General features: G+C 52.2%; 1 protein-coding gene across 18 annotated transcripts in view; it reads right to left on the minus strand.

The window, feature by feature from the left end:
- KDM2B (lysine demethylase 2B) overlaps nucleotides 1–12,606 on the minus strand; it is a 122,267-nt gene that overhangs the window by 6,232 nt on the left and 103,429 nt on the right. For 12 of the 18 annotated variants that reach the window (XM_067700925.1, XM_067700914.1, XM_067700918.1 and 9 more), the window contains 9 exons: nucleotides 7,204–7,347; nucleotides 5,905–5,992; nucleotides 5,463–5,731; nucleotides 5,173–5,286; nucleotides 4,504–4,542; nucleotides 3,694–4,373; nucleotides 2,854–3,017; nucleotides 2,603–2,764; nucleotides 1,709–1,927 (listed from right to left, as the gene is read on the minus strand). In XM_067700925.1, the coding sequence (XP_067557026.1) occupies nucleotides 1,709–1,927; nucleotides 2,603–2,764; nucleotides 2,854–3,017; nucleotides 3,694–4,373; nucleotides 4,504–4,542; nucleotides 5,173–5,286; nucleotides 5,463–5,731; nucleotides 5,905–5,992; nucleotides 7,204–7,347 (1,879 nt within the window). The remainder of the gene's footprint in view (nucleotides 1–1,708; nucleotides 1,928–2,602; nucleotides 2,765–2,853; nucleotides 3,018–3,693; nucleotides 4,374–4,503; nucleotides 4,543–5,172; nucleotides 5,287–5,462; nucleotides 5,732–5,904; nucleotides 5,993–7,203; nucleotides 7,348–12,606) is intronic. The other 6 variants (XM_067700916.1, XM_067700920.1, XM_067700923.1 and 3 more) reach the window with 4 other exon arrangements.

Here is a 12,606-nt window from a genome sequence, read left to right on the forward strand (position 1 = left end):
AATCCTTGTTCTCTGCATAGCAAGTTAACAAACACAGAGCATCTGAAAAGGAAAAACAAAAAACAATAAGAAATAGCAATGTAGGCTTGCTGTTTGGAAAAAATGGAGGTAAACAGAAACAAAGAGCTCAAGAGTTGAAGGTGGTTGCCTCAAGGTGAGAATCAGGGGCAGGGAAGGGGAAGCCAAAGGGCCACCTCGAGCAACCACGGCTTCACTCTGCCACTAGACCTGATCCTCCAACCACAATGAAGGATCTGGAAACATGTCAAGTGCCATCCATTTTGTGGAAGAGACTTATTTTATCATGAACTAGTTATACTGACAGGAGGGGAAAACATTTTAAAAAGAACTGAATCTAGAAGAGACTGGGTATGAGAGAGACTGGGCTTCATATACATCACAGCTCTTAATGCAAACGCAGAGATCTGCATGTAGATCCTGAGACAAAAAGACGACCTCAAAGGATTGTGGTGGAAAACAAAATGGAAAAAGATGATTTATACAAACACATCATGGACTGTGCTGCAGGGGAGGGGGATTTATACTGGGATCTCTGCTACACATGCATAGTAATTAAATTAGAATAAGTGAAAAGAGTTCATTACTACCGAGCGCTTTAGAACAAGATGCTCCCCAGGCCCTCCTCCACGGGGCGGCCCCAGCATCAATTCAAGACCACGAGCTGAGCCTGGAGCTGGGGTCTTGGTGAAAGCTCACCTCAGTGTGGCTCTCTGTTTTCTGCCTCCATGGAATGCAACACCCCCCCTCCCCCCTCACCTCGCCACCAATACTCCCCAAGGAGGAGGGTGGGCTCCCTAGGCACTAAGGTACAGCATCAGCTCCCACGCGGATGTGGTACTGGTAACAGGAAGGCGTTTCTCAGGCATGAATGTGGGATGGAGAGAGGGAAACAGCTAAACAATATGTGAATCCTGACCAAGCCAGACATCAGATTGGACTGTGTCAAAATGTAATTTAAATGAGGTGAGGGTATCATTTATTACTTGGTAATTTCTAGAAGAAAAAAGTTTCTTTTCTCCTTTTTTTTTTTGGTCTGGTCCAAATCTTACACGCCCAATCTGACCATCCTGAGCGATGAGATGAGAACTGGGTTAACTGGGCTGAAAACAGGCAGCGTTGCCTCTGTCCACCTCCCCGCTGGTTGTGCCCCAAGTCCTTAGGAACCAACTCCAGCCCCATCAGTAAGTGGGGAGAGTGAGGACTCCACTGTGGGGTTTTTTTCTTGTCAACAACAGGCCCGTTGATAGCAGGGTCAGGAGGGGGACACATAAGCAACAACCACCATGGCAGAAATCAAGCTGCTTATTACTCCATTGGCCCAGCCTGGCCTCACTGCCGGCTACTCTCCCACACCCCCTGCTGCCAGGCGCCAGGTCGTCCACAGCACCCAAGGGAAGCTTTTCTAGCCCATATTTTGGGTCAAGACCCACTGCTATGTGCTCATGTGCGCTCACTGCTACTAGCACTATTTTTTGGAGCAATTATTTAAAATCTAATAACGCTTATTTGTTTAATGTGTGTTTCCCCTCTAGACTAGGCCGTGGGTCTGTCTTGTTCACTGGTGTGTCGTAGCGTCTAACACTGTGACCCTATAGCAACAGGCCCACAAGTATTTCCTTTCGAATGAAGAATGCCCAGCCTGTCCCCCGGGGTCCTGGGCAGACCCCGATGGGTGCCCCTCACTGACCTGACAGGTTGATTTCGGTTAAGGAGTCTCGGGTGGTGGTGCCCACAGCGGTGAGCAGGTTGATGGACTGGTCAGTCACATGGTTACAGTAACTAAGGTGGAGCTTGGAGAGCAGGGGCATGTGGCGAATGATAAGCCGCAGGGAGGCGTCTGTGATGTCCAGACCGGCCAGACGCAGCTCCACAATGTTCCGGAGCTTACTCCGATTGTCCATCTGACCTGAGGGGGCAGGACAGAGAGGCAACATGTCACCCTGACATGACACTTTACAAGGCCTACCAGCCAGGTGGAACACCTGGGTCTCATTTAGCCATTGAGTGTCTCCCCCAAAAGATCAAAACTGGTTCCAACATTTAAAAATCGGAATATTCCACATCAAGTTTTACCCTTGTAGATTCTTTAAAAGTCAGAAGACCTAGAAACACAGAGCCTGCATTCCACCCAACAGTGCTCAGCCAATTGGAGTACAGACAGCACAGCATCTCTGGGTCACCACAGATTCCTCATTTAAGGTACTGGTGGGGAGCAGTGAGTCCTGCAACCCGACCTAGGAGGGCTTCATCCCGTGAGGCCCTGTCCGGCCACACTGACCCCGATGCCTGAGGCTTAAAGCCAACGAAGGACAAATTAACATAGAAGCAGTGAGATGCACAGAGTTCCCAAAGTGGCATTCTGGGAGCCTCTGCCCTCTCACGGGTCCCCTCTTGTACCCAAAGCTGACTAAGAACAGCAGCTGGGACTCAGCTCTGCGTCGAGAGGGGCTGAAACCAGAAAAGGCTTGAAGACATGAGTACCAGATGGGGTCTGTGGTGAAAACCAGATCCAACGGCACAGCTTGGTCATACCACCTTCTTGTGACCATGCCTTGGGTACACCCCTGTCCCGGACACTCACCTGGCCTGTTATCTGTAGGCGGGGACAGGAGATCCCGCATCTGGGCGTCCTTTAGTCCTTCTACCCACTGGACATCCAGGGTCCGGAGCAGCGGACAACTGGAGCTACAGAGGGCTGAGACTGCGATCCATGAGCAGCCTGACAGCACCAGGTCTCGGAGCCCTGGCGGGGGACAGAGAGGGGGTGGCAGGTCAGGTGATACACCCCAGCCCCTGCTACTGCACATTGAGGGCCCCTGGCCCAGTGCTCACCAGGCAAGCGGTTGATGAGCCAGCTCAGCTGTTTCTTGGAGATATTGGTCCAGCTGAGGTCCAGGGAGACAGGCTGTCGCCGGATGATGCCGCTCAGCATCAGGGGTGTGATGGACTTGCAGTGGTTCAGGTCGATGCGGGTCCATAACCGCTTATCACAGCACCTGGGGGCCAGGCCCAGCAGAGGGGGCAACATCAGAGTTGGGAGCTCTCTTGGGGAGCCCCATGCATAGCTGTGGTCAGTCCCCCACCTACCAAGCCCAGGGGGAGGCTCCTTAACTTCGTCCCCTGGACCCTTCTGTTTAGTTTCCGTCTCGTTGGCACCTGAGAGCCTCTGCTCTGATTGTCACAGCCCTTCCCCCCCACCCCCATGGAAAGTACCAGAAGCTGTAAAGTATTTACTGGGGGTTTAATTACACCCTCCACAGGCCATATCTCAAAACAACCCTGCATCATGCCTGTTCACAGATGAAGGTAAGTAACTTGGCCAAGGTCAGAGACCGTTCCAGCTGGGAACTATCAAAGCAGGGATTAAGATGAGGAACTGGCACGGCACTCGTGACCTGGGCTAGCTCTTTAAGGACAAGGGCTCCCCCTGGTCCTCAGTTCATCTTCCAAGAAGCTAAATCAGGAAAGCAAATAGGGTTCACCTCTTTTGACAAGACCACACTGACTGTAGCTGCTAGACCTCTTTGAGGAGGATATTTAAGCTGGACGGGGCTTAGAAAGAAAGAGCATCACGAGTGACTCCAGTGGGGACGCACGCGCCATCCCTGGCCTAGTCTAAGCCTCAGCCTGACCCCCTGGTGCCCCCATCCAAACTCAGCCGGTGCCCCTCACCAGCGGTTCCAGGTCCTGCAGACCCGCATGCAGACACACAGGTCTTGGTGGCTGAGGTAGCTGAAGACGGCCATCCACACCTCCCTGTGCATAACGTGGGCCGCCCCATCATCCAGGGGCAGCGAGTCGGGCGGGGGGCTGATGGGGGGCGGCCGGATCACATGTCGCTCCATCTGGATGCACTTGGGCGGGGACACGGAGGGAGGGGGCCGGGAGATGACTCGGGGCGGGCTGCGCAGGCCGGGCCCCAGCTGGTGCCGCAGCTCCCGGGGGGTGCCGTTGGGCCCCTTGCTGAAGCGGTGAGGGCGCTCACAGAGGCCCAGGGGCCGCTTGGGCTCCTCGTTCTCGCTCTCAGGCTCCGACTTGATGGGCTGGTGGTTCTCGTGGGCCAGGCTGCTCTCCGTCTTCTGGATCTCCTGGTTGAGCTCCTTGCTCAGCTCCTTGCTCAGCTCCTTGTTGGGGAGTCGCCGCTTCCGGCGCATCTTCACCTTCCTCTTCTCCTCGGGGCCCTCCGCGCCCTCCGTGCTGGGGCCGGCGGTGGGGGAGCTGGAGCGGGAGTGGTCGCTCTCCCTTGTCTTGGGGGGCGCCTCGGGCAAGTCATCCTCTGGCTCCTGCTTGAAGCGCCTGAGAGGCTTGTTGGCCAGAGCCATTCGGTCCTCAGCGTTCTTCCAGGACCGCCGCTGAGGGAGGAGGGGGAGCGTGGGGGGATGAGCCCCTAGACCCGGGGCTGCGCCCACCCAGGCCTCCCACCCTCCACCCCAGGACCCATTGCCCCAGGAGCAGGCCTGGGGCGAGGGCGGAAGATGGTACCTTTTTCCTGAAAAGCTTATCTTCTTTGCCGGGTTTTAGCTGTCACAGAAAAGAAAGGATGCAGAGCTTGCTCCCAGCGTTCATGGGATTTGGTCCCCTCTACACCCAGCCCCACCAACAGAGGCTGGAGGGTCACCTTCCCAACAAATCCCATCTTCTCTGCTCTGACAGACGGGTGGGCCCTGCCTGCTGGTTTTAAGGAAGAAGCTGGAACTGGCGGAGAGTGATAGAGCTGTCCCCACCCAACTGACCTCCCACCCCTGGACAGACCCAGAGATATGCAGTCGCCCATTCACGTCGGACTTGGCTCAGGGAGCCTGTCCCAGAGGCAGGGTCTGCAGGATTCCCGGCCGAGCCTTAATGGCTAGAACGAGGAGAAGACAACCAGGCGCCACCTCGTGGCTGATGCTGGAAGGGCCGGTGGGCGAAGAGGGGCCGCCAGGATCCTCCGAGGTTCCCCAGATCCACAGGGCTTCCCCGCGGCAGCTTCAGCTTCCCAGGCCCCACGCCGGAACCACGAGCCAGAGCCTCGGGGCTGAGGCCTGGGAAGCTACGGTGAACAGGTGCCTTGGAGGTCTGCGGCACTGGGTTCGAGGACCAGTGGGGCGGGGGCGGCCCGGGACTCGCGAGTCCCCGGGGCCTGGGGAGGGCGGGGCGACGTGGGAGCACCTGCTGCTGGAAGTAAGTGAGACTGGATCTCCACCAGGGGCTGAGGCTGCTGCCTAGAGGGGGCCTCGGCGAGAGGTGAGAGGAGGAACCGGGGGACGTTTGAAGCGTCGAGGCCTAAAGGGGTGGGAAGAGGAGTGACTCGCTGGTTTTCCCCTCCTTTCTCTCGGGCCGGGCTCTCAGGACTTCCGTGACTTCGGCTCTCCCCGCTGCCCATCCCCGCCCCCGCCCACGCGCCCCTGCACCCGGGACCAGCCAGGCCACCCCTCGCTGCCCGTCCCTCCCGGTCGTACTCGCTTGCGTCCACTCAGCTCCTGGGGCTTCTCGTATTTCCGCTTCCTCCTCAGGTGCACATCGTCTGACTTTCGGCGCAGGATGCCGTCAGGGGGCACCTTCTTGGGGTGCTCGTCTGGCCTGCGCCGGGGCGCCTCTTCACACTCACTCCTCCGCTTGGCAGGCTCCTGCCCCTCCTTGCTGTCCCGGTTCATCTTCTGCTCCTTGAGCAGGGAGCCGGGCAGGTTTGAGGCATACTTAAAGCCAGGGCCACGCTTTTGCTTGTAGGCCAAAAACAGAGAAGGAACACACGAACTGTATATCTTTGGACGTGCCCTTGCCCCCGAGTCCGCGGTACCCCTCAAGCCGACATCACCGTGGGCGGGGAGACAGGCTGGGTCTGGCAAGGCCAAGGTCTACCCCCTCCCGGGCTGACCCCTGGGACTTGGAGCCCGGCACTCACTTTCCCGGTCTTGCCGGCGTGGTTACACTTTGGACACTCCCAGCAGTTTGGAAGCTCATCGTTGACCACGCCCTCTGACTCCTTAATCTGGGAGGGACACACACCAGTCAGCAAGCAGGGAGGGGGTGGACAGGGCCAGCTCCTCCAAAAGCATCAACACCCCCTCCCAAAAGCCATTTCCATACCACCTCTGGCCAAGAGAAAACAAGAGCGGTTAAGATGGGTGGCTCTGCATTCAGGTCAGGGTTCAAATCCTCATAGTGCCTCTTCCTAGCTCAATGACCCTGGGCAAATCACTCCATCTCTGTGGGCCAGTGCCCTCAGCCATAAAATGGAGTGTGCCTATTCTCACTGGAGTTATGTGAGAATTCAATGAGTTAACCTAGTGAAAGCAATTAGCTCAGGGCCTGGCACCCAGCAAGGACCCACAAACCATTCAGTCATTTAACAGCACCGAACTGGGTGCGTGGTTATCAGCAAGTGAGATGTGCTTTCCCTGGAGCTTCTGATCCGGGAGAGAGAGAAGTAACCAGGGGCCAGGGGAAAAGCATAGCACCCCTTTTCAGAGGGGGAGGTGTGTGTGCTGGGGAGAGGGGAGTGTCACGACAAACCCCACTACCAGCACCGAGGGAAAGGGGACGGACACCTCAGAGCTGAAGCACCCTTTGGGGCAGGCCCACTCTCATCTCTCTGAACACAGATAGAGCTGGGCTGATGGGAGGTGCCAAGTAGGCTGACATTCTCTTGAGGCAGAGGTATGAGGTATGTGTCAGCCCAGAGCAGTCTCTTCCTTTCAAAGGTGGAACCTGCTGCCCAAGACAGGCAGGCACAGCACGATGGTCCCCAGGAGGCAGTCCTGCCCTGGGCACACCAAGGGAACAGGTTCCTGGCACATGGGACAGGAATGCAACCACCTGTTGTTACAGGACCTGCCCTCCCCTGGCCCAGGCCTTTTTTCCCAGAAGCCTGAGAGCAGCCCAACTACCCACTCTCTCCCTCTGGCCCAGGTGCAAGACTCTGGGAACTCTCTGTGGTTCTGAGGTCCCGGGAGGTGGAATGTGTGTGTCTGTGTGTGTCTTCACTCCCTCAAAGACATGGGTGCAAGGTCTGAGCGACGCCAGAACCTTCTCGCCCTCAGCTTATCATCGGACACAGAGAATCCCCCAGACTCAGAGTCCTCCAGGGAGGGAACCTAGTCTCACTCCCCTCCACCCCCCAAACCCCTGCAGCATCAGTACCACCAGAGGCCCAGGGTGAGGCGCCAGGCGGCACAGCCAGATGCCCCCGAGGCTGCTCACCTTAAGGCATCCAGGGTGGATGATTTCGTTGCAGATGGAGCACTCCATGAGCATGAGGTTAAACTTGCCTTCTTCCTCTTCCACTGTGTCCTCTTTTCCTGCCTCGCCACACACTAGACACACGGCGGTGTGGGGCAGCACTGGCTGAAGAGCGGGGAGAACACACAGGGGTCAGCACGGCCGGGACCCCATGGGAAACACATCAAAGGCAATGAGGTACTCGCCTCGGGCCTTCCAGGAGCTGGGGGAGAACCAGCCCAGGCACTGCCCATCATTCATTCATTCATTCAAATTCTTATCTGGCTACTACCTCCACGTGCCAGGTACCACTCCAAGTGCTGGCTATAGCACTAAACCAGACAGATAAAAGTCTCTGCCATCCTGAGCTTACATTTTAGTGGAGGGAGGTGAGCAAAATGAAGAAGAGTCTGTTAGATGGTGACAAGGGAAATGGAGAAAAATAAAGCAAGGAGGGCCAGGTCAGCAGTGAGGTGGGAGAAAGGAGGGCTAATCTGAAACGCAGAGGTCAGGGACAGCCTGACCTCTGAGAAAAGACCTGCAGGAGGAGGTGGGGCATGAACCGAGCCCAGATCTGTAGGGGCTGAGGCCGCATCTCTCCAGCGGCTATCAAAGCACAGTCTAAGAACTCCGGGTCCTCAAGACTTTACAGGGAGGTCAAACTATCTTCAGAATACCACTAAGACATCATCTGCCTTTTTCACTGTGTTGACACTTGCACTGATGGGTGAGACTGCTGGCACCTGTCAGGGCAGAGGCTCCAATGTGCCCAGGCAGTCGCTGGGCCGTTCCTGGCCACATGCTCCTTAAAAAGCTCACCAGTTTCATTTAAGGATATCTTTGATAAAGCAGTAAGAATAATTAATTTTATTAAAACTCTGACCTCCGAGTACACATTCTTTTAATATTCTGCGTGACAAAATAGGAAGTATGCATCAACTACTTCAGCTGAACACCAAAGGATGACGGCTATCTAAAGGAAAAGCTCTTGTGATCAAGCCGTGAACTGAACTGGTCACTTTCTCCATAGAACACCATTTTACTTGAAAGAATGACTGATTATTTAAAAAAAAAAAAAAAAAAGGGTATTGGCACATCTTCTCAAAGATGAAATAAGTAAGTCTGTCACTTTCAGAAATATCACTTAAAACATTTGTTGCAGATGATGAAATTTGAATTTTCAAACAAAAATCAGAATTTTGGAAAACTTACATCAGCCACTGTGAACTAGACAGTTTCCTGATACTTAAAGACTTTTCTGAGGACACTGGTGCTGGTGTTAACAAATGTGTGTTTTTTTTTTAAACACTGTATAACACTATGTACCCCTATTTGGAAAATCTGTAAAACTCAGTGAGCCAGTGTTTTCCAAATGACCAATATCTGATGTTATAACATTAGGCATAAGCAAATGAGGGGCAAGAACGACTAATGAATTTTAATGTAACAGTAGGAAAAGTTCACTGATACAGATTCAGATTCCACATTGCAACTAACCTTTAAGCACTTGCCACCTGTTGAGCTCTGGTGGTGGATGAGAAGTATATCCACGATTATCTGAAAAGGCTATTAAAAGACTCCTCCCATGGGCTTCCCTGGTGGCGCAGTGGTTGAGAGTCCGCCTGTCGATGCAGGGGACACGGGTTCGTGCCCTGGCCCGGGAGGATCCCACGTGCCGCGGAGCGGCTGGGCCCGTGAGCCATGGCCGCTGAGCCTGCGTGTCCGGAGCCTGTGCCCCGCAACGAGAGAGGCCACAGCAGTGAGAGGCCCGCATACCACAAAAAACAATAAAACAAACAAACAAACAAACAAAAAAAGACTCCTCCCAGGAATTCCCTGGCAGTCCAGCGGTTTCCAGCGGTTCGGACTCCACGCTTTCACAGTCATAAGCTGAGCAGCGCAGACCCACCCACCAAAAAAGACTCCTCCCTTTTTCAACTACATATTTATGAGGCCAGGTTTTCCTCATATAGTGCCTCCAAAACAACATCACAGAATGAATATAGAAGCATATATGAAAATCTAGGTCTTTTCTACTGAACCTGGCATAAAAAAGATTTACAAAAACATATAACAATGCTATTTTTCCTACTAATCATTTTTGTTTCGGAAGATGTTATTTCTCCTAAAAATGTTATTTATGTTAACATGTAGTGGGTTTCTTATAATTTTTAAATGAATTCAAAATATTTAAAATTTTTTATTACAGTAATATTAATAAATAAATAACCCACATAAATGAAAGCTCTTTGGGGTTTTCATAACTTTTAAGAGAGCAAAGGGGTCCCAAGACCACAAAGTTTGAGCGCTGATGTATTAGACTATAAACCCCTGCGGACAAGCTCTCACTCTCTCCTCCTTATAAACGTCCACCTACCAGTACTTGGGATCCAGAAGAAACACACAACCAATTTTTATTAAACTGAGTTAGAATAGCTTCAAATAAGCTGGGATATACACTCCACCAATAACTGGAAAAGTCTGTAAAATGGATAGAACACTGAAGGCAAAAGAGTCATCATTCGTTCAGACTCTGAAGTAGGTGAGGAGAGACAGAACCAGTCTCTGCAAAGTTACTGCAGGAGGGGAAACCCAGCCAGGGCTACAGGGAGAGGGTGCTGGGCAGTGGGAAGGGATAAAGTCTGTGGAGGAAGCCTCCGCCATGGGAAGAGAGAGACTCACTCATCAGGAAAAAGGGCCTGGAAGAGTAGTAGAGGTGGGCCTGCCTGGGTCAGAGGTGGGTAGAACATGGCAGGAAGTGCCCCAACAAAGTGCGAAGCCTGGAAGAAGAGCAAGGACCTCAAGTGAGGGTCGGGCTAAGGTTGCATTTGCCATCAGTCCCAGGTTGGAGAGGAAGACACACACAAAAGTGAGGTTTCCTTCAACCGACAATCCCTGTGTCAGGCACTGGGCCAGACACCAGGGCTGCAAAGAACAGGTGACAGCAGAGACAGCTTCCTGTAACTGGACCTGGGTCACTGGAGGGAAGGTGAGGGTGAAAGAGAAAGTATGGCTAAAGAGGAAGAGACGGGGACTTCCCTGGTGGCGCAGTGGTTAAGAATTCGCCTGCCAATGCAGGGGACATGGGTTCAAGCCCTGGTCCAGAAAGATCCCACATGCGGTGGAGCAACTAAGCTCGGGTGCCACAACTACTGAGCCTGTGCTCTAGAGACCGTGCTCCGCAACAAGAGAAGCCACCGCAATGAGAAGCCCACCCACCATAACAGAGTAGACCCTGCTCGCCACAACTAGAGAAAGCCCACGCGCAGCAATGAAGACCCAACACAGCCAAAAATATTAATTAAAAAAAAAAATAAGAGGAAGAGAGGGTCCTGGGGCACTGCTAACATGCCAAGTTTTAGGTGACACTGTTCTCAAAACCCAGAGTCCCTATGGACAACTTCTCTTAAACCATGACAGAATGCAATAAGTCATGGACCCTCACTCCAGAAAAATGCACATACACACAGGCACACATATAAAAATCTGTATTTAATTTCAAGGGGGCGCTCAAACTCCCTGAAATCCATTCAAATGACCTGGTACAGGTGACAAAAACACAAGCAACGAAACTGCAAAACGTCTACACAGCAAAGGAAACAAGAGAGTGAAAAGGCAACGTACATAATGAGAGAAAATATTTACAAACCATGTTATCTGATAAGGGGTTAATATCCAGAATATATGAAGAATTCTATAACTCAACAACAAAATACAAACAATCCAATTTTAAAATAGGCAAAGGACTTCAACAGACCTTTGTACAAAGAAGGCCTACAAATGACCAACAATCACATGAAAAGATGCTCAACATCACTAATCATCAGAGAAATGTAAATCAAAACCACAGTGAGGTATCACCTCACACTCATTAGGATGGCCACTATCAAAAAAGAAAAAAATAGGGACGTCCCTGGTGGCGCAGTGGTTGAGAATCTGTCTGCTAATGCAGGGGACAAGGGTTCGAGCCCTGGTCTGTGAGGATCCCACATGCCGCGGAGCAACTAGGCCCATGAGCCACAACTACTGAGCCTGCACGTCTGGAGCCTGTGCTCTGCAACAAGAGAGGCCCGCGCACCACGATGAAGAGTGGCCCCCGCTTGCCACAACTAGAGAAAGCCCTCGCACAGAAACGAAGACCCAACAGCAAAAATTAATTAATTAATTAAAACTCCTACCCCCAACATCATCTTTAAAAAAAAAAAAAAGAAAAGAAGAAAAAAATAAGTGTTGGCAAGGATGTGGAAAAGCTGAAACCCTTGTGCACTATTGGTGGGAATGTGAAATAGAGCAACCACTGTGGGAAACAGTATGGAGATTACTCAATTAAAAACAAAATGACCATATGATCCAATAATCCTACTTCTGATTGATATATATATATATATATATAGCAATATGCTTTTGGATATAGCAATATATCCAAAAGAATGCAAAGCAGGATCTCAAAGAGATACTGGCACACTCATGTTCATTGCAGCATTATTCACAATAGCCAAGAGGTGGAAGCAACTTAAATGTCCATGAGCAGATAAACAGATAAAGAAAATGCAGCACATCCATACAAGGGAACGCTATTCAGCCTTTAAAAAGAAGGAAATCCTGACACATGCTACAATGTGGATGAACCCTGAAAACATTAAAGCTAAGTGAAATAAGCTCACAGAGGGAGACATCCTGCCTGAATCCACTTACATGAGGTGTCCAAAGTAGTCACAATTAGAAACAGAAAGTAGAAAGGTGGTTGCCCAGGGCTGGGGGAGGAGTTGCTGTTCAATGGATATAGAGTTTCCATTTGGCAAGATGAAAAAGTTCTAGAGATCAGTTTGCACAACAACGAGCATATAGGTAATATCACTGAACTGTACACTTAAAAATGGTCAAGATGGTAAAGTGTATAAGTTTTGGACCACAATTTTAAAAAGAAAGACAGACATAAAGAAAACACAAGCAGTATGTGTTGGAGGGAGAAGGGGAAGGTGCCCCAAGCTTGGAGGGGCATCAGCAGCCAGGCAGGAAGCCTCGCCTGATGCCAGGCTGGGCCTGTAAGGGTCTTGCCCAGGGCCAAGGATCCTGTCCCTCCTGCTGAGACTGCTTTCCTGTGGGAGCACGGAGATCACTGCTCCCTCAGGGAGGACCCCGGGGCCTGGAGCCGTGCCCCAAGGAAGGCAGAATGCCTGAGAGTGTGCAGGGGGGATACACGAGCAGAGCCAGGACCTTGCTGAGTTGCCAGAGCCTGAGACCACTGCCCTGTCCTGGGGCAAGGCTGGAGGCCAGGCGAGATGGCCTGGAGGGGCAGGCCAAGCTTTCCAGCGGCCCAGCTCCTCCTGGACACCATAAATCAGTCCTCCTTCTCTGTGACGGCCCCCTCAGGAGGGGCACTGA

Source organism: Pseudorca crassidens, chromosome 12, assembly GCF_039906515.1.
Source record: "Pseudorca crassidens isolate mPseCra1 chromosome 12, mPseCra1.hap1, whole genome shotgun sequence".
Taxonomy (NCBI): Eukaryota; Metazoa; Chordata; class Mammalia; order Artiodactyla; family Delphinidae; genus Pseudorca; species Pseudorca crassidens.